This window comes from Corvus cornix, chromosome 4 (genome assembly GCF_000738735.6).
Source record: "Corvus cornix cornix isolate S_Up_H32 chromosome 4, ASM73873v5, whole genome shotgun sequence".
Classification (NCBI taxonomy): domain Eukaryota; kingdom Metazoa; phylum Chordata; class Aves; order Passeriformes; family Corvidae; genus Corvus; species Corvus cornix.
This window is the reverse complement of record NC_046334.1, coordinates 11,087,633-11,106,552: the sequence shown is the minus strand read 5'-3', so window position 1 is coordinate 11,106,552 and position 18,920 is coordinate 11,087,633. Positions and strand designations below refer to the sequence as shown.

General features: G+C 41.6%; 1 protein-coding gene across 2 annotated transcripts in view; it reads left to right on the top strand.

Moving 5' to 3' along the window:
• The first annotated feature begins 6,282 nt into the window (after positions 1-6,282).
• The window catches only part of TBC1D9 (TBC1 domain family member 9), a 48,476-nt gene continuing 35,838 nt past the window's right edge, over positions 6,283-18,920 (top strand). Inside the window, exon 1 of one of the 2 annotated variants that reach the window (XM_039550927.1) lies at positions 6,283-6,566. In XM_039550927.1, coding sequence (XP_039406861.1) covers positions 6,440-6,566 — 127 coding nt within the window. In that variant the 5' untranslated portion in view covers positions 6,283-6,439. Of the gene's footprint in view, positions 6,567-18,236; positions 18,277-18,920 lie in introns of those variants that run through there. The other variant, XM_039550928.1, reaches the window with a different exon arrangement.

The following is an 18,920-nucleotide window of genomic DNA, read 5'->3' as shown; positions in this document are numbered from 1 at the left end:
AAAATCTTTGAAAGAAACTTCATTCCATGCCAGTATTTGTCTTCAAGCTTTCTCATTCATGTCATGCTAAAGAAGCAGTGCCAAGGAATTTGTTGGCTGAACTGGTTTGGTGACTTCTCATCTGCCTGGCTGCTGGTGGCTCTTGAAGGTGCCAAAAGGAAGGTGCAAGATGGATTTGGATCACTGAATGTCAGAAAAAGGGGCAATTCTGCTCTTGCCAAGATGTATACCTCCCTTTTTTTTTCCCCTAGCATCTCACTGAAACATGGTAACTGTGCCTTTTTTAGGGCACTGTTACATTAAAATATCAGATGCCATCAAATGTTTGTTGGCTTTCCATTTATGTTACTAACATTGGCTCAGCTGAGTGTAGTCTCCTAAGTCATATTCAAAGAGCTGTTTTTCTTCTCAGCTTTATCATTGTCAGCTTTGTTATTGTAGGAAATTTAATAACTTCTTTGGAGTTTTCATTCTTAAACCTTTTCTATTTTCATTCCACTGGAATATAGCAGACATTGAAATACTTAAACATTTATCTGTGTAGTGATGCAGTTTCCACATTTGAAAACAAGCAGCTCTATTAATTAGCTAGTTAGACTTAACAAACTATGGACTGGTTAGTCTATCACTGAACTTTGTTACAATAACAGAATAATTAATCTGCCACAGTGTTAACAAATAGTTCCAGGATGAGAATATAATTGTTCTTGCACAATCAAGGTATGGTCTTGTGGGAAGTAGGTCCTGTCAAACAAAGCTTGCTTCTATTTTGGCAGGGTGAAAGCTTTGGTCAATAGAAATAGTAGGGTTGGTGTCATATGTCTGGATTTTGCCGAAGAAATTTTAATTGTAATGACAGATTGTATATAAAATTAACTTGGTCATAACACGTGGGTGTAAAACAAACCCACAGAGGTATTGGAGAATAAGGGGATAATAGTGCATGGGAAAGTTGGTAAGAGTCCCTGTATAATTTTAATACTCTACATGATCAATTCTGTGCTAAAGAAACTTTATGACAATTTTTCTAAATTACATAGGGATTGACAAGATAGTAAATAGTGATGTAAAGACTCGGATCACTATACTATAGCCTAGTGCTTATGTCCATAAACCAGACATAAGGCAAAGGGTGTCAGTTAAAACCAAAATAGGGATCACTGGTTTGGAAAGTTTATCGGAGTGAGGATTTTGGATAAAAGGCTCAATGTGTTCCCAGTGCAGTGCTGTGTCAAAAAAAAAAAAAAGAGGATTCAGACATAATGTCTCCAAACTAGCAAATACTTCGCTTCTGTCAAAACAAACGCAAAACTGGTAAATCTCTGTTAACAGAGTCCACCTCTGACACCTACACTCCAGAAATTATCAGAGTTCAAAGGATGGTATAGACATGAAGGAGAGCTGGAAACTGTGAGTCATCCAACACACCTCAGGAAGCAGGGCAGTCCACAAAAAGGTGTGTGGGCTGTGGACAGGCACCTGCCTGACCCATGGGGAGCCTGGAACACCAATAGGGCTTTATAAAGAGTAAAGGGGTCAATATGACACCTAAGGGGAGTTAAATATAGGGAAACACTTTTTACCAGTCGGTAACAAGTCCATTTGTCATGAAAGAACAGCAGAACTTCACACCAAAAAAGAAGCCTAAGAAAGCTGTCATTCACAATGAGAAAAAAAGTAGTAAGTGGCATACAGAAGAACAGCTGTCATAATTTTAGAGAATTTTAAAAAAATGCATCTCAGAATACGAAGCTTTTTTATTTAACCTTCCTTGGAAAGGTAGATTCCTCATCCAGACTGCAAGCTTGGAGTCAGTTTGTTTCTCCTGAATATATACACCTGTTCTTTCAGCCTAAGTAAGGTGTGCATTTCTCAAAGATAATTTTTCAAACTTTTGATGTTTTATATTTGCTCCTAGTCAACTGAATGGCTGTCTTGAACCACTGGCAAATGCCAGTTGGCTGTGTCTAATGAAGACATCCATTGTAAGAAGGTCTTCTGGGAAATAAATGATAAAATGTCTTCTTTATTGCATCTTTTTCCTTCTAAAGTAATGTTAATGTCCATTAGTATGATGATATTACAGAGAATGGTTGTCGTTCTAGAATCATGTTTATTTTCTTCCCTGGGAGGTTTATAATATGTTATGTGAAATAACTCCTCAGTTTGTGTTGATATCTGCTCCTGATTTCTTTTTTTTTCAAAATTGAATGACATATGTTGTAGTTCTAAATCTAATGGCATAGAGAACTTTAAACAGCCCCATTCAGTGTTAAAACCACACTGAGGTTCCAACCTTGTACATTTTTTTCAACAAAATATTATAAAACTTGCAGGGGCAAATATTCTTTTATTTCCATTTCAGATTTTAAAATAATTCAAGGGACTGACCAGAAGTTCATTACTTTGTTCCTGTCATGGTTTGACACTGGCCAAACACCAGGCACCCACGAAAGCCGCTTATGTTCCCCTGCCACAGCTGGACAGAGGAGAGAAAAAAATTTAATGATGGGTTCATGAGTTGAGATAAGGACCGGGAGAAAACACTCCAAGAACAAAACAGGCTCATCTTAGAGGCACAGAATGAATTTATTACTAACAGGGTCAGAGGAGGATAATGAGAAGTAAAATAAGCCCTTAAAAAAACACCTTTTTTCCCCAAACCCCTCCCTCCTTCCCACTGAGAGGGGGACAGGGGGGTGGCAGTTTTGGTCAGTTTGTCACCTGAGTTCTTCTGCTGCTGCTGAGGGAGAGGGGTCCTTCCCCTGTGAGACCGTGGGGTGCCTCCCACGGGACACAGTTCTCTGTGAACTTTTCCAGCGTGGGTCCACTCTCACGAGCAGCAGTCCTCCCAAAACTGCTGCAATGTGAATTCCCCCCCATGGGCAAACAGTCCTCCCAAAACTGCTGCGCCATGGGTCTCTCTTTCCACGGGGTGCAGTGCTCCAAGGACAGGCTGCTCCAGCCTGGAAGCAGGACCCTCTCTCTCCACCGGGTCTCCCACTGGATCACAGCCTCCTCCAGGCGTCCACCCGTTCCGGCGTGGGCACCTCCGCCATGGGCTGCGGGTGGATCTCTGCATCCCCCATGGATCCATGGGCTGCAGGGGCACAGCTGCTGCACCATGGTCTGCACCACGGCCTGCAGGGAAATCTCAGCTCCAGCACCTGGAGCACCTCCTCCCCCTCCTTCTCCACTGACCTTGGTGTCTCCATATTGTTTTCCCTCACATGTTCTCACCTCCTCCTCTTCTCTGACTAGAAAAAAACTGTGCCCCACTTCATTTTGATTTTCTTCTTAAATATGTCATCACAGAGGCGTTACCAACCTCTCTCATTGGCCCAGTTCTGGCCAGCAGCACGTCCATCTTTCAGAGCCATCAGAGATTGGCTCTGTTGGACATGGTGGAAGCTTCCAGGAGCTTCTGACAGAAGCTACCTCTGTGCCCCTCCCTACCAAAAACCAGGTCCTTTTGAGCTGGCAAAACCAACTCAGTTCCCAAACTACAAGATGAAAAATAAACATTTGAAACTTTATGATTGAGCATGAAGACTCAAAAAAAAAAAAAAAAAAAGCCAAACAAAAAACCAAAACAAACCAAAACAAACCCAAAACACACAGACAAGTGTTTTGCATGAGGGATAAAGATATGTGATGGGCATGCAGGAAAAAAAATATTTACATTGGCTTCAACAAAATGTCAGCCATGACAGCACAACACCTATTTTACATTGCAGTGAAAGCAGATCAGGTTTCCATTTAGAAGTGCCTTGATACAATCTACAATGCAGTAGCAAAAAGACACAATACACCTTCATTTTCGATGCCATTTACTTGCGTGATGACATTTCATTTCTTTCGAGTTTTATTCAAATGTTCTACAATGCTTAATGGAAGATAAATATGAAAGATATTACAAATTATGCTTTTCTTTATGCCAGTAATATGCCACCCTCCTTGCATATAAAACTGACTAATTGGCACTAATAGTTTTCAGTACTTACAGTTTTCCATTCATAGCAGTCTGTACCCACTGCTGAAAAGCAGGTTAGAAGTGGGAAGCAGGCGTGCCCAGCTTCTGATAAAGTTTTTTTCCTGCTTGAGGACAAGTGCATGGTTCACAAAGAAAATTAACTTCATCACTGCTTGCAACTACAGCAGAGTATCATGTGCTTATTCTTTCCCAAAATGCTAGTGTGGTTTTAGTAGTTCTACTGCAGATTTTTGGAGGGATAATATCTCCAGTACTGCCATCACTACCCCTACAAGAGCACAGGAACCTTGTGTGTCCTGCCTTTACTAAAGGAAGTTACTTGGAATTTTTGCCACTACTAGGCCAGGCTAGAATTTAACTCTCAAGGTACTTAGCATATAGTTTTTAGCTACACCTGGTTTAAAAAACAACAAAACAAAACAAATTGACGTTTCTTCTCAAAGCTATAAGAAACTTTCTTGTTCAAAAATTTTCCTTAAAAATACTACACCTAAAAATCCCCTTGAGAGCGAGGTCATTTCAACAGTACTAAAATTCAAAATAATCTCACTCTGTGATAAATTCAGAAAGGGTGAAGAGGCTCTTCTGCATTTCCATTCAAGGTGCAGCTGCCCTCCTCACCAATGATGATGAACGTTCTCCATCGAGCAGTGGAACTGAGAGCAGAAGAACTGGCAATTTTTAAGTGCACATCAGGGACAGTTGCCTCCCTCTCCTGAACTTTTTACTACACAGTAAAAACCACGACTGCTACCTCAGATGAAAAGTCATTTCTCCCAGGACCGTGTCTCTGTCTCCACATGATGGACCGTGGATACCAGCTCCATGCCAGCACTAGTTGATAAAAGGCTAGACTCTACTATAAAGTATAGCCTGCATCAGCAGTTTGTGCCCAGAACATGGCTTTATGTTGTCTTTGGGGCTTAATTTAGCCTTATCAACATCTTTAATAAAACAAAGATGCCTATCTGATTGGAAAGTAACAGTTTTACACCTAAAGGGAGGTCAGTGTGCCTAGTCCTTTCCTGACAACTTGGAAATCAAATAGCATTCAGAGCTGCAAGGGTAGAAAATCTGTTATCTATACACACTCATGTTCCCTTTGAGTGTGCTTTATTCTAGGGCTCTTCAGGTCCTCAAAAATTACCCAGACCTTTAGCAGTAGGCACAATGTGGTCTTCAGCAGCAGAGGTGAACTTCAAGCATGATGTGGGCATGGCAGAGAACAGGCACAGAAAAGGGGTGTGGTAAGAGGGCAGTGTCACCTCCCCTTGTGGACGGCTTCCTTCCAGGTTGAGACCGGAGCCTGCTCTTCCTTTTAACACCCAATTTTACAAAATTGTCTGAGCCACAGGATGAGAAAGCCAAATCTTTCAAGGCAGGCTGTTAAAAGGGGAATCTTAGAATGGTTTGGGTTGGACGGGACCTTAAAGATCATCTCATTCCAACCCCCTGTCATGGGCAGGGACACCTCCCACTAGACCAGCACCATCCCGCCTGGTCTTGAATGCTTTAAGGGATGAGGCATCCACAGCTTCTCTGGGCAACCTGTGCCCAGTGCCTCTCCACCGTCCTACTGAAGAATTTATTCCTGGTATCTAATCTACACCTGCCCACTTGCAGTTTGAAGCCATCACTCCTTGTCCTATCAAAACGTCCCTCTCCAGCTCTCTTGTAGCTCGTTCAGGTACCGGAAGGTTGCTGTCAGGTCTTCCCGAGCCTTCTCTTCTCCAGGATGAGCAACCAGAACTCTCTCAGACTGTGTGCAGAGGAAGCTGGGGACCCCAGAGCTGAATGCAGCACTTCAGGCGGGGTCTCACCAGAGCAGAGGGACAGTATCGCCTCCCTCACCCGCTGCCCACGGTGCTTTGGATGCAGCCCAGGACACGTTTGGCTTTCTGGAGTGCGAGCGCGCATTGCCGGCTCGGGTCCCGCTTGTGGTCTCCCGGCAGCCCGAGTCCTCCTAGGCAGGGCGGCTCTCGGTCCGCGGCTCTTGCCCGCAGTGTCCCTGCGGAGCGATGCCGGGCGCGGCCTCGCCGCGGGTGTGCCCGTGCCTGCGCTCAGGTGCGGGGGCGCGGAGCGTGCTCCCCGCGGGGCGGGCGGAGCGATCGGCGGCGCGCACGGCGCGGGTGCGCGGCCGTCCCGCGGGCTTTGTGCGAGAGGGAGCGCGGAGCGTGCGGGGCCGGGCCGGCGCTGATGTCACCGCTGCGGCGGGAGCTGCCGCCGCCCCGGGCCGCAGCAGCCGCCCCTCCGCGCCCGGCGGAGCGCGGATAGGCGGCGGGGGCTGCGGGGGGCATGCGGCTGCTGCCTCCGCCCGGTGCCCGCCGGTGCCCGCGGGGCTGCGCTGTCTGCCGCGGCGGCCGGGCATGGTGGCGCCTGATGCGGGCGGTGCGTGCGTGAGCCACCCCTCAGCCCGCCGGGCCCGCCTTTTTCCGCGCCGGGAGCATGTGGGTGAACCCTGAGGAGGTGCTGCTGGCGAACGCGCTGTGGGTGACGGAGCGGGCCAACCCCTACTTCATCCTGCAGAGGAGGAAGGGGCACGGCGGCGATGGCGGCGGCGGGGGACTGGCGGGTAAGGGCGGCGGCAGCGGGGCCGGGGCGGGGCCCTCGGCGGTTCCCGGGGTGCGGGGTCCCTCAGGGGCCGGGGGGCGGCTGCAGCGGCGCTCCCCGATCCTGCCGGCCGCCCGAGCTCAGGCGCGTGGAATGCGCCAAGATTCCCAAGAGGATTTACGCGCTGGAGCCTTGTGTGGGAGACCACCGGTGACCGATGGCTCCGTACGTCAGGGTGTGACTTGCCCCAGGTTCTGAGAAAATTTTGTTGCCAAACCTTTAGCACGGTTTCCCTAAAATAAGACAATGTAGTAATTCAGAAATTTACGAAGAGAACAGATTTGCTTCGGCTTCTCCGTATTCTCCAGATGTCCTTGTGAAGTGTGTTCCCTGAATGCTTTGTTTCTGACTGCTGGCAGCTGGAGACGCTTTTGTAGAGGTTTGGATCATACTCATGTAGGTTTTAATAATACTGTGCATATACATTCATCGAGGTCTTCCACCCTTTCTTAGGCAACATGTAGGTATTTATATGAGATTGGAGATGCAGAACCCAATGGTGTTTCCACTGGTACTTGAATTGGTACAGAATAAGCAAGCTCATTCTCCTGAAACCTGTGCTTTCATCTTCACACACTCCATGACAACTAGTACTCCAGGCTAAGCGAACTAAACATATGTGCTGCATCTGTGTTTGGTTCAAGGTCCTGCACATGTTTGCTGTGAGATTAAGTGTTTCTTCAGCCCTTCAGTGCTCTATGGACTTGTAAACAGTTCTAAACTAAGGCACCGCTGTGAAGTGTGTTTTCATGTAGTCTGCTGAGATCTTGTGTCAGTGTTGTGTGTTGATAAACTACCTAATTCTTCTGTGGGAAGTGACCAACAGCCGCTCCACATTGGTTGTAGTTTTAAAAAAAAAAATTTATAATCTTTGAAGTGTGGACAGGATTGGCAAATCCATAAAAAACGTGTCTTGCCTCAAAAGTTCACCCCTGCTTTGCTTACTGAAAAATTCTTCTCAGGCTCTCCTTTAATGGATTACCCCCTGGCCTCTCAAGGTCTGACAAAGCGCTCTTCTACCTTTCTGACTTTTTTATCTTTGAATTAGAGATGGTTTGAGATAGCCATCCATTTTCCAGTCATTTCTCAGTTACTGGGGAAACATTTTGAGAGTTTAGGGTTCTGTTCTTCAACCTGTTTGCACAGTGCATGCATACCTAAATCTTCTTGCAGTTGTATGTGTAATAGTCTGATTGGTGAAACCACTTTACAGATGGAGAAAACACTTTTGGAAGATTTTGTCCTTGAATGGAAGTAGGATTCATAAATGTGCACTCCTTTTTTTGTGGAGGCCAGATAAGCTTTCAGCATTTGGTAGAAGTTCAGAATAGAGAAATAGTTATTTGTTTCTGCATTACCCCTTCCCTTCTGGAATTTAAATATTTGTGCATTGTATCCATTATTTTAGTATGTGAGTGAGGTCTGTATAGTGAGTATTATTTAGAAGGTGAAATTCTCCACATATTTTGAAATCTGCTTTCCATGTAGCTCTTACTAGTGCCTGTGCTTTACCTGGAACTGCAGCTGCTGTGGCATTGATGTAGTAGCAACAAGTCCATTTCCAGGGGTTTTGTTTGTTTGCACAGAAAAGGGCTGGTAAAAAGTTGTAGCTTTTTTCAGTATGTTACCAAAACTGTAACTAATCAATCCTATGTGACTAACTTTATTAGAGTTGGCAGTATTTAAAGGAATGTATGGGAACTTACCAGACCATGTGCTAAAATGTCAAGGGTTTATGACACAGTGCTCAACAAAAAGTGTGATAGGGATGGATGGATGGATGGATGGATGGATGGATGGATGGATGGATGGATGGAGTCTCCAAGCCACTCCCAACTTGACAGGCACAGTAATAGGTAGAACTTAGGTTTATTTGTTTTTCATGGAAATACTGGAATTTTCTACTAGTACTTTTAACAGCTGTTGTCTGCCAGTTGAGGGACAAGGAAGGTGGAGAAAGCTAGTGGATTGTTCTTGGTAGGAAAGACTAGGTATTAAAAGACCTAGCTGATCCTGAGCTAAAGAATAAATAAATCTGCTGACATGGTACACAGGAGATGTAATTTGTAGTAATTACAGCATTTAGGATGACCCTTTGGAAGCTCTCTAGATGATACTGATCTTGTGAAGAAGGTGGAGGTTACCTAGTCAAAAGTAAACAGGGGGAAAAAAAGAACCTTTGGTGTGGTGGGTTGGGTTTTTTCTCCTTAGTTGCACTTTCTGTAGTGACATAATGCTGAAATTTGCTCAGATATAATCTAAGAAGTTAGCCACCCATGAATATGGTGTAAAATTTGGCCTGGTTGCTCTGTGGGAAACCAACTTCTATGTCCTTGAAGTTGACTAGAGATATTGTATACAAGATTTTTAACTGTGCTAGGGATGATCTCAATTCATATTTGCAAGAGAGGATGTAAATACAGCTGTCCTTTTTTTTTGTGATCTAACTTTTGCTGACTTCTACTCCCTCATTATTGACTCTTGAAGTCATTTGTCTTGAATTGTAGAATGAGAATTTACTTTCAGATTGATGAGACTGTGGGTTTGATGACATTAGATGGCTTCACCATGTAACTTAAGCAGTGGCTAGGCAATGAGAAGCATCAATTCTCTGGCATTTCCCTCAAATCTAGGTTTGCCATGAAACTGTCATCAGCAAACTCGTCAGAGTTAAGTGTAATGCCCTTCTCTCCATCTGTGATCATGGCAGACTTCTTTTGGCATGTCTCAGTCCAAAACCGAGTATTTTATGTAGCCTTGGGGATGGGTGAAAGTACTTCTTGTTGGGTTTTTGTTGGAGCAGAGGAACAGTACTCGAGTTACCTGTTCTCCTGGATCCACTCTGAGTGCCCCAATGCTTTGCAGGAAAAGGAGTATCAGTCAATTTGGGGGAAGGGGTGGAAAATCCACCCTTTCTACACTGGTTCTCTCCTCTTGGCCTTGGTTTATGTAGCAGTTGAACAGAGAAGCTCTCTTATTTAAATACTCCACTATATTGTGTCGTAACAAGTTAGGAGAATGATGATGATCTTTTAATGTGTTAGGGCAGTGCTGATCAGCGAGTCCACAGAAGTCATCTCTGCTAACAAGGTGTATTTGATCAGTAGTTTACTTCAGAGATACAGGTTTTCTAATAAGCAGTGTGGATACATTTTTATACTGAATTAGGGTCTGGACTCATTTAAATTATTGTGTCTATGTCAGTACTAGTCACATCAGTAGGACTTTTCTTTGTAAGGATGCCTTAATTGAAGGGTTGTTTGGGTTTTATTTTTCTTCTTAACAAAAGGAAAATAGGAAAGATTGTAAATTGGATTTTAAATCGGATTTTCATAGCTGTTCTGCAGACTCACATTATCTTGCATCACTGCATTAATTTTCCAGGACAAGGCCAAAAAAAGTACTTTTCTGCTTTAAAAGTATTTGATGGTTGATGAACTTGCTCTGTAATTAAATTGTTTCATGCTTTGAACATAATGCCATTTTGAACATAATGCCATTTTGCTTCTGTGTGACCCTTGATCAAGTGTTTCATCTTCCTTTTGTTCACCAACAAGGAAGAAAGTATTTTCTTTCCTCATATTCTTCTTGCTTCCCTGGGCAGCCTGGTAGTTTGGCCTGTATGAAATAATTCCTTCTCCAGAGGAATGTGGTGTATTTATTTACACAGCAGCCTGCATCAGCTGAAGCAGAGACATTTGGACAGAACACAAACCCAGATCTCTACCATCATTTGGGCACTGTGCCCTGTATGACAGTATTTCTTTTATGGATGTAAAGATCTTGAATGTCATAAACTTTATAAACAGCTAAAAGGCTCGTGTTATTAAGTGTATCTTGCATTCAGAAGCAACAAATAGGTTTAAAAATGTCTCTTAACTGCTTGCTGCTGTGCTGTGATAATGTTTGCCAAACTTCTACTTGGAGACATTATAGTAAGGATCTATTGTGTCTGGTGATTGATGGTAGAGCAATGTATTCACTTAGAGCTTACAGGAAGGGAGACTGAGGGCGTGGTACAATTAGCTGGTGGCTACTGTGCTCCTTTTTGCCTGTGTACATTCGTGTGTGTGAAGTGGAGATGAAATTCTGAGTAACTTTGTTTAAAATGTTTTTGTGAGATCTTTGAATTCCAAGGGAAAGAAGTTGTTCTTAGATAGCAAGAACTGTTTTTAGGAGTGAATTGTTTTGCAAATAGGTTATATATGCTTACAGCTGCGACAGTGCCTATGTGAGAGATGCAGTAGGAGTTGTAAGTCCGTGCAATGTTGCCAAGGATGATTCAAATGTTTAAGCAGAAGAGAGCAGATGGAAATTTGCTGACTTGTGGTGTTAAAAGGATCTGATGAAATACTACTTCTCCCCAGATATTTTTGCAGAAGAAGTTGTCATTTAATTTCCACACTGGAAAGGCAAAAAGGAGAGGTTCTGAGCTTTGCTGGCTGATGCGACATATCAATGTCAGATCTAATATAATTTTTAATACTGTGACAGTGTTCTAACTTGAAAGACTTCTCTGCAGCCTTGCGGGACAACACAATTAATAGCTCACATTTAGAGCTAAGATTCTGTTTTGCTTGCAGCCTGTCAGCTCAGACAGTTGAGGAAGACATTGATTGAAAACCTTTTTATGCTTAAGATTTAGAAAAGCTTTTTGGCCTGAACAAAGAATGGTCCGTGTTTTAACAAACTTGACACTTTCTGCCCTTGTTGACTCAAGTAGTTGGAATTTTGCGTGTCAGACTTGAGTAGAAAGCATGTGCTTTCTGATACTTGAAATACAATGTTTATCAAAATGGATGCAATTAGCATAATGGATAGGGGTGGGCAGCCTGTCTATCAGCTTTCCATGATTGTTTTGGCCCACAGAGTGGAAGTTAGTCTCTTATGCTCTGCTGTCATTTGTCAGTACACCAAATCTGCTCTGATGCTCCTTAGGATCTGCTGTGGGTGTGTTTGCTTCTCCGCACCAGTGCACTTCCACTTCAAGGAGCATGCAGATGTCCAGGGCTGAACTGCTGTTTGATTCCCCAGACTGACTCACAGTCTTTCTGAATTCCCAGATTTTTCCCAGTTCCTCAGCTGGAAGGTGTCTTGCTTCCTGTCTAATGCTTGTCTTCATCTCCAGCTTTTGCAGCAGGGCACTGTTGGCTCTAGAGACACAGTGCCTGAGATGTTGCTTGGTGTAGCTTTGCCTTCTCTCCTCTAATGCTTCTTGGTCAAAGACTTTTCCTTGAATGATACTTCATCTCCTATGCTGTGAGTAGTGTGGCCCATCAAGGCTGCTGAGCTGAGCTGCCTTTTGCCATTTTTGCCTTTCAAATAATGTTACTGTTTGACATGTGGAATTCCAGGGTGGCCTGCTATTTCTCCTGAGATCTCTGTTTGTAGGAAACCCTGTTGGTAATGTTGCACAGGATCACAAGACAGTAAGCAATCAATGTTTAGGCCACTTACTAATTTTCTGCATTATACCAGAGTTTGTGTTGCTTACAGGGTTTTTGTTACTGTTCTTCGGTCCCACACTGAAAGGTGTAGAAGTAGCACTTCTTCACATCAGTTTTCCATATTTCCATCATTCCATTGTCCAGTTACGAATTCCTGTAAGAGTATGTCATATTTCACAGAGGTTTGGGCCCTTGATGGTTTCAATTAGATTCCTGCAGAACTAAAAAAGGTTTCACAAAGTGTGCTAGCATATACTCAAATGTATTTGGAACTTAATTTAAACGTGTATTCTCATGTGGTATTTCTTCTTGTAAATATTTGGTACAGGTTGAATCTACTTGGTTTTATCCTTCACAGTATCACACTTCATATGGCTTTTCCTGTAATAGAAAGGAGTTGTCTCTGCCATTGACTTTGCTAAAGCATGGTGATACAATGTGTGTGAAGAGCCCTGAGCATTTGACTGAAATCTTGCTTTTCTTTATCTTGTTGACTACTAAGCATACTTCTGTTGTCTGATTAATGTTGATATTCAGAAATTATATTTGCATTTGGACTTTAAATCTGGTGCTTAGGTGACCTTAGGTTCTAGAGGACTTCTTCCAAATATTTCCATTTGTTTTGTTTCCAAAGGAAAGACTGTGTTTTCTGTGCTGGATTTGTGATTATTTTTTCCTGAAGTTTCCAGATAGATAAATCTCAGTTTCAGCTAGTACATTTTTAATGTTTTGGATTTTACTGTTCTTTCCTCACAGTCTGTCTTGTTCTTCCCCTGTGCTTTTTCCAGTATTTTATCAGCCACAGTTACTGGGATCTTCTGTTCAGCATTGTTCATTTCCCTGGTAAAGTGCCTCCTCTGATAGCTTATTGAAATCTGATCTGTCTGCAGGTATTCAGACAGAACTATGAGAATTTAAAATTTTCTTTTTCTGAAACTATTTCAACATGCTTCAGGACTGTTCCTTCTGAGTTCAAGCTGAGTTTACTGTGCCCACTTTAGTCCTCAATCGATTTCATTGACTAGATTCAGTTTACAATAATTTTTCTTAGGTTAGCAGTGGTGATGTTGGGATTTGTTGGTGGTTTTTTTTTTCTTAATTTGCTCATACTTACTTGATTTGTTCTTTCATCTTACACAGCTTGTCTGAATCTTATGTTGGTGCAGATACAGATTTAAATTTTCCTGTTGCATGAAATCTATTAAATTTGATTATGCTACTCTGACAGAATGGAATACTTAAAAATAATTAGTTGTGAGTGAAGTTCAGTGACTTCTCTGCTGTTTTGATCTGTGATGCTTGATTATGCTTTTCTTAAGTGTTTTTTACAAACTTATGAGTAATTGTTTATATCACACCTAGAAGGCATTTGTTAACTCCATCTATATTTTTCTCACTGTTTCTCCATAATTTCATATATTCTGGTGTGATTGATCTGTAGTATAAATTTTTTTTCAGTAGTGTGAGATATAATTTGTTTGGGGTTTTGTCTAAAGATCAGTTTTCTTTGTGTTGTAAGCTTTCACATACTTGTAGCTGTGGCATGTCCCATTGGTGATCATCTCTTTCAGTGAGCTTCACCTTAGCAGAAGAAGTTGCAAAAAGTTGTAAAAGCTGAAAGTCTAAACCCAACCAGATTTAGGTTCAAATTAAGGTACAGATTTTTTACAGGGATGGTCATGAGTTGTTTGTACACCTTAACAAGTATAGCTGATCCCTTTTAAATTAACATATTTGGAAGATAATCTGATTCAATCACAATTGTTAAACTTGAAGGGCAGATGAAAGCTTTATTGTTTGTTGCTTTATCCCTTGGTAATTGAACCAGATATCACATTGGCCCTTCCCAAGCTTTTTCTTTAAATATTATATTATATTAAATATAAATTTCTTTAAATATTAGTGGTTAGGTTTTCAGTCTCCTCTCATTTGTGCTCATCAGCCTGAAGACAAAGTTAAGTACTGGCTTTGCTGCTTTTCTTGCTGAATGTCAGTAGAGTGACAATTCTTCCTCAAAATCAGTTTCACTGAACGTGTTTGAAAACTTCTGTGCAAAGAAAAGGGTGGCTGGACAAATCAGTGCTCTATAGAACTGTGTTGGTAGGAAGAGAGAGCAGCAAAGGCAGACATTGAGGAAAACTTAACAAATCCTAATTTCTTAATTATTTAAGAAATACATATATTTAAGAAATCTATATGATTATTAATTTCTTAGTTAATTTAAAAATATTAATTGCCTTAAGTTCAGAGGAAGAATTTGGTTTTCTTGATACCACATTAGATGCCCATATAAGCCACATAGGAAGACAGTTAGGAAATAAGTCTTTAGAGGTCATTTTACCTTCATTTATATGAATGAACACCTATTAAAAAAGTATTGCCCTTCATAAAGTTTTAAGGGTTGTGTTCACAATGAAAAGGTTATATTCTTACTTTTGTGGGTGTTATTGCCAGTATTGAAAGTGAATGCTCTAATTATTTTTGTGTGGTGTATATTTCCCATTTATATAGGCTTTCCCATGAAATTAAATCAAGTAGAATTGACCCTCCCTTTTAAAAGGATTTGTCCATAGTACCTGTGGAGTTCAGATTGTTCCTCTAGGTTGAATTTTGACAGACAAGTAATGGGATGACCTCATCCTGTAATAACAAATGAGAGAGCTAATCACATGAACTGCCTTGAGAAAGAATGGAAGAGTAACGATTCATTACGGTTACGGTGAAAAACGATCCCTTGTGCTGTATGTTTTAGTCATGTGTTGTTATGAGTTATTGTTTTTATAGCTCAGGAAGTAACGCGTAAACTTTAGGAAGAGTTTATTAATTGTCCATTAAATCAATATAAAACTGAATGCTCAGAGTGCAAATATGGCTTAAATCAACCATATTGATTGAAGCTTTCTTGAAAATCAGCTGACATACACAATCTAAATAGGTGCCGTGGGTGTTTCAGGTTTATGACCAGAGCTCATTATGTATCCATCTTACTTTAGTGGAAAGAGGAGTCATCAGCGCGCTTTAAATACTGGGGACCTTTTAAGCAATATGTTTCTGATTCAGTGTTGGAATGTTACAGTGCTTGTTTTGAAAAGTTCTTGTAAGTGACACGTGACATTCCAAGTTTTCCTGGTTGCAGTGTTGAACTCCTACACAAATAGGCTGCTGACATCCAGGAGACTGAGTGATAGCTCATGAGCATGACTCCAAGAGTCACAGTCTGACCTGTACTATATCACACCTCTTTTGCGGGGTATGATTTTGTATTTGCTCTGTGTGCTAAAAACGTGTATGCTCTTTGTTAAGACATTTTTAGATAAAAATCTTCTAACAAAAGGTGTTTTGCGGTATGGATTCATGTCGATCTGGGAGGAGGACATGACAGGGCAGGGCTCTTCTTCTCCCAGGAGCCATGTGAATAACATATGTCTGGCAAACTGGAGGAAGGGAGGACACAGCAGTCAGTGGCAGCAACTGCAGGGTGACGTCCTTCAGCTCGAGGCAAGGTGTGACACAGGTTGCCTGCGTCACTGAAGAATGAATGTGTCGCAGCTCGCTGGTGTGTGCTGAAAGCACCTGTGCTCTGAGGTTAGAGCTGACTAGGAAGCATCACTGTCTGATGCCATCCCAAGCTTTTTGGTGGTGCTTGCTGTGCAACAAAGCCACGGCTGCTGGTAATTCTTAAGCTTTGAAGTGTCATTATTTATTATAATTCATTGGCTTCAGTGTTTTATTAGGGTGCACTAAAGGTAATATATAATCCAGATCCTTACTCTTGAATATGTAATCCAATTTACTTTGAACAGGTAAAACACAAAGCCTCTCAAATATAATCTTGCTGTGAGGGGGACTGTAGAAGGATGATAAAGACTACTTAATCTTTGTGGTTTTAAATGAAAACATAGCTTTCTGTGGAAGAGGGTTAGTGTTTGTCATAAGAAAATCCTTTGGTAATAAAGAGTTTGTTCATGTGTACAGTGCATAAACTTGCTTTTCCTTTAAAAACACCAGTAATTGATGTTTTACAAAGACACTTGCAAATTATTATGAAAGATAAAGAATAATCACTAGTTATATTTTAAAAGAAAGAAAAGAGAGAGAAATACTCCCGCAGCAAAGATCTGTGCCATGGATGTCCAAATAGTCACAGATACTGTGACTTACGCCAGGTTTTGAGTCCATGTACTCTTAGGTGTCTGTGCTTTCAGTGGTAACTTAAAATGTACCAGCTTGATTCTACAGGTCATCGCTTGATTTCATTACTGTTTGTGGACAGTAATGAAATCAGTTTGTAATCAGTCTGGACTGTAAGCCATCTGGAATACTGGTCTCCAAGGCACAAGGACTGCAGTGGTGCTTGGAGAATCTCAACTGGCTGAAGCTATTGGCTTAGTTTTCAAACCAAGATGACTTACCTTTCTGAAAAATACCCTTTGGTGAGATAGGAATAATTTGTTAAGGGGGTCTGTGTTATGGAGGAGGTCAGGCTTCATGTGGTCATAATCCCTTCTAGCAAAAAACACAGGTTGAAAATTGGTTACTGTTGTAAGGATACAAGTAGAGCACATCATTAATTAATGAATAAAGACTACTAATCTGTACTTTCTGCAAGTGTTATAGGCTCCCCCTCCAATTTATGACTAAATGTGAGCCGCCACTGAATGTGGTCAGATAAGTAAAGCATAGTGTGATTTCTTCCTTCAGCACAAGGTGCATCAGGTAACTGAACCCCTTTTCCAGTAATTCCCTCTAGTGCATTGTATGTCCTTCCAGTAATGTGATGCAAGAGCAATTGCCCAGGCCCCCAGCCAGTTGTGGCTTTGTATTCCCTGGCTCCAGATATTATATATCATTATTTTTCCTCTGCTAATGCCTATGTTTTACTGAAAAGAAAGAGAATAGTGATGAATCTTCTGGACCTTCACTTTAGAATTCAAGTTTGCAAAACACTGACTTTATTAAAAAGTTGTATCAAGCAAAGTGAAGGCATTAGCCCTCCCTTTTCCACTCCTGCCCCCATGGATAGGCATGGTTGCTCTACAAATCTGGCATGTGTATGTGATGGGACTGTTCCAACATATATGGTTACTTGTGCTTGAGTGCCTTCAGGACTGGGGCTCCCATCAGTTAGCCTGATGCTAATCCTACAAATTATGCCATGTGCTTTAAACCTTTTCTTGTGAAAACCTCGTTTCAACATGGCTCGCAGATTTAGTATTCTTACACTGGAAATTTCTCCCCTTATTTCATTATGCAGTCAGAATGCATATGAATGCTGATGAAATAATGGGAAAAAATTTGCAATCAGTGTAGTCGTGTGATTTGATGCCTGGGTAATTGACTGGCTTTTGCCCAAGGGCCAGTCTAATCTGAGGAATATGATTCTTTGTTGCCTGTTCTGTTTCTATAGAAATTCAGTTATGTAATCGTGTCTTCTGAAAAGGTACTTGCTACATGAAGAATTAATGAACTAATGAACAGTATTAAATGCTCTAAATTTTTTTTTTTTTTTAAATTTTCATTTTTATTTCATATAGAAAATCCTCAAACAGATTATCAGTATGAACTGCTGTGATTTCATTCTGGTTGCATCACATGTCTGCATTGCAAAAAAACCCAACCAAACAACAAATACCCAAACCCAAAACAACCAACACTGACCTAACAACACAAGAAAGAACAGTTCATGAAGGAGAGCAAGCAGGCATAGCTGCACGGTTGCACAAAGTTTTCATGTCATGAAAACACATACTTTTTTTTTTAATATCACGCATATCGTCTGTCAAAACAGCAATTGCATGATACAAGTCAAATGTTACTGATAAACTGTCAGTTGCAATTATCTTGGTAAGCTCGGATTTGAATTTCCATGCAATCTTCTGGAATTCTGTCAATTTTCTTCCTTTAACCTCACTATGTGATTATTTTTTCAACGTGTTTAAATTTCTGAAAAGCCCTTGACCAACTCCTACTTACTGCACCATTGGAAAGTAGTCTTTGTTTTCTTTTCCTTTCCTACCTCCCATCTGTTGTTTCAGTTAATACTGGCTTCTCTCTTTTGTTGGTGGTTTTTTTTCATAGTGCTCTTCACATTTCTTAAATGCATTGCTCTGTCTTACAGTGTTTGGTGGCACAGGAGGATGTTCCTCCTCTGTCTTCCACATCCAGGGGAGAAGAAAGTAGGATGGGAAGGTCCTTTGAGCATGATGTTGCTGTACAAGTCAGTAGGTTTGTTCTGACTTCCTGATCTTACCTGCATATCCCAGTTTTTACAGCGCTGCAAGAGCTAGGGGCAGAATTGTTTGGCAGGATCGCCCACATGCCAATGAATTTGGAAATACAGCAGGAGGAAAGAAACAAGCGTATTTTTAAAGAGTACAGGGAATTAACAGTTTCTGTATCTCAGAGAAGATTGCATTTGGCCAGCATACAACTCTATTTAGATATTACATCATGCCTATTGCATATTTATTACTGTCAGTAGTCATGTGAAGTTGAAAAGCACAAAGAAAATATTCCTGCTGTATTTGCAGCAAACCCAGATGATGAACAAAGTGTAGTGTCTGGCTTAGTCCCCACTCCAGTTGAGCCGTACTGGCAGCTTTAAGTGTTTGAGGATTTTGCCCTTGGTTGAAGTGACATGTGTCTTCTGAGCCAGGCCCATACTGCATTTGTGAAACTCGGAGAGAAAAAAATAATTAAAGGTACATTTTAACCTACTTCATTCTCCTGAGTTTGGAAGGAGCCAGGGTGTATCTAGAAGGGCTGGTGGAGAATTGTTCAGAGGCAGCTTGTCAGTGTACAACCAGTAATCAGAATGTGTGAGAGATGAGGGGCAACTAAAGCTAGTGAGACTTATGTACATTGGGATA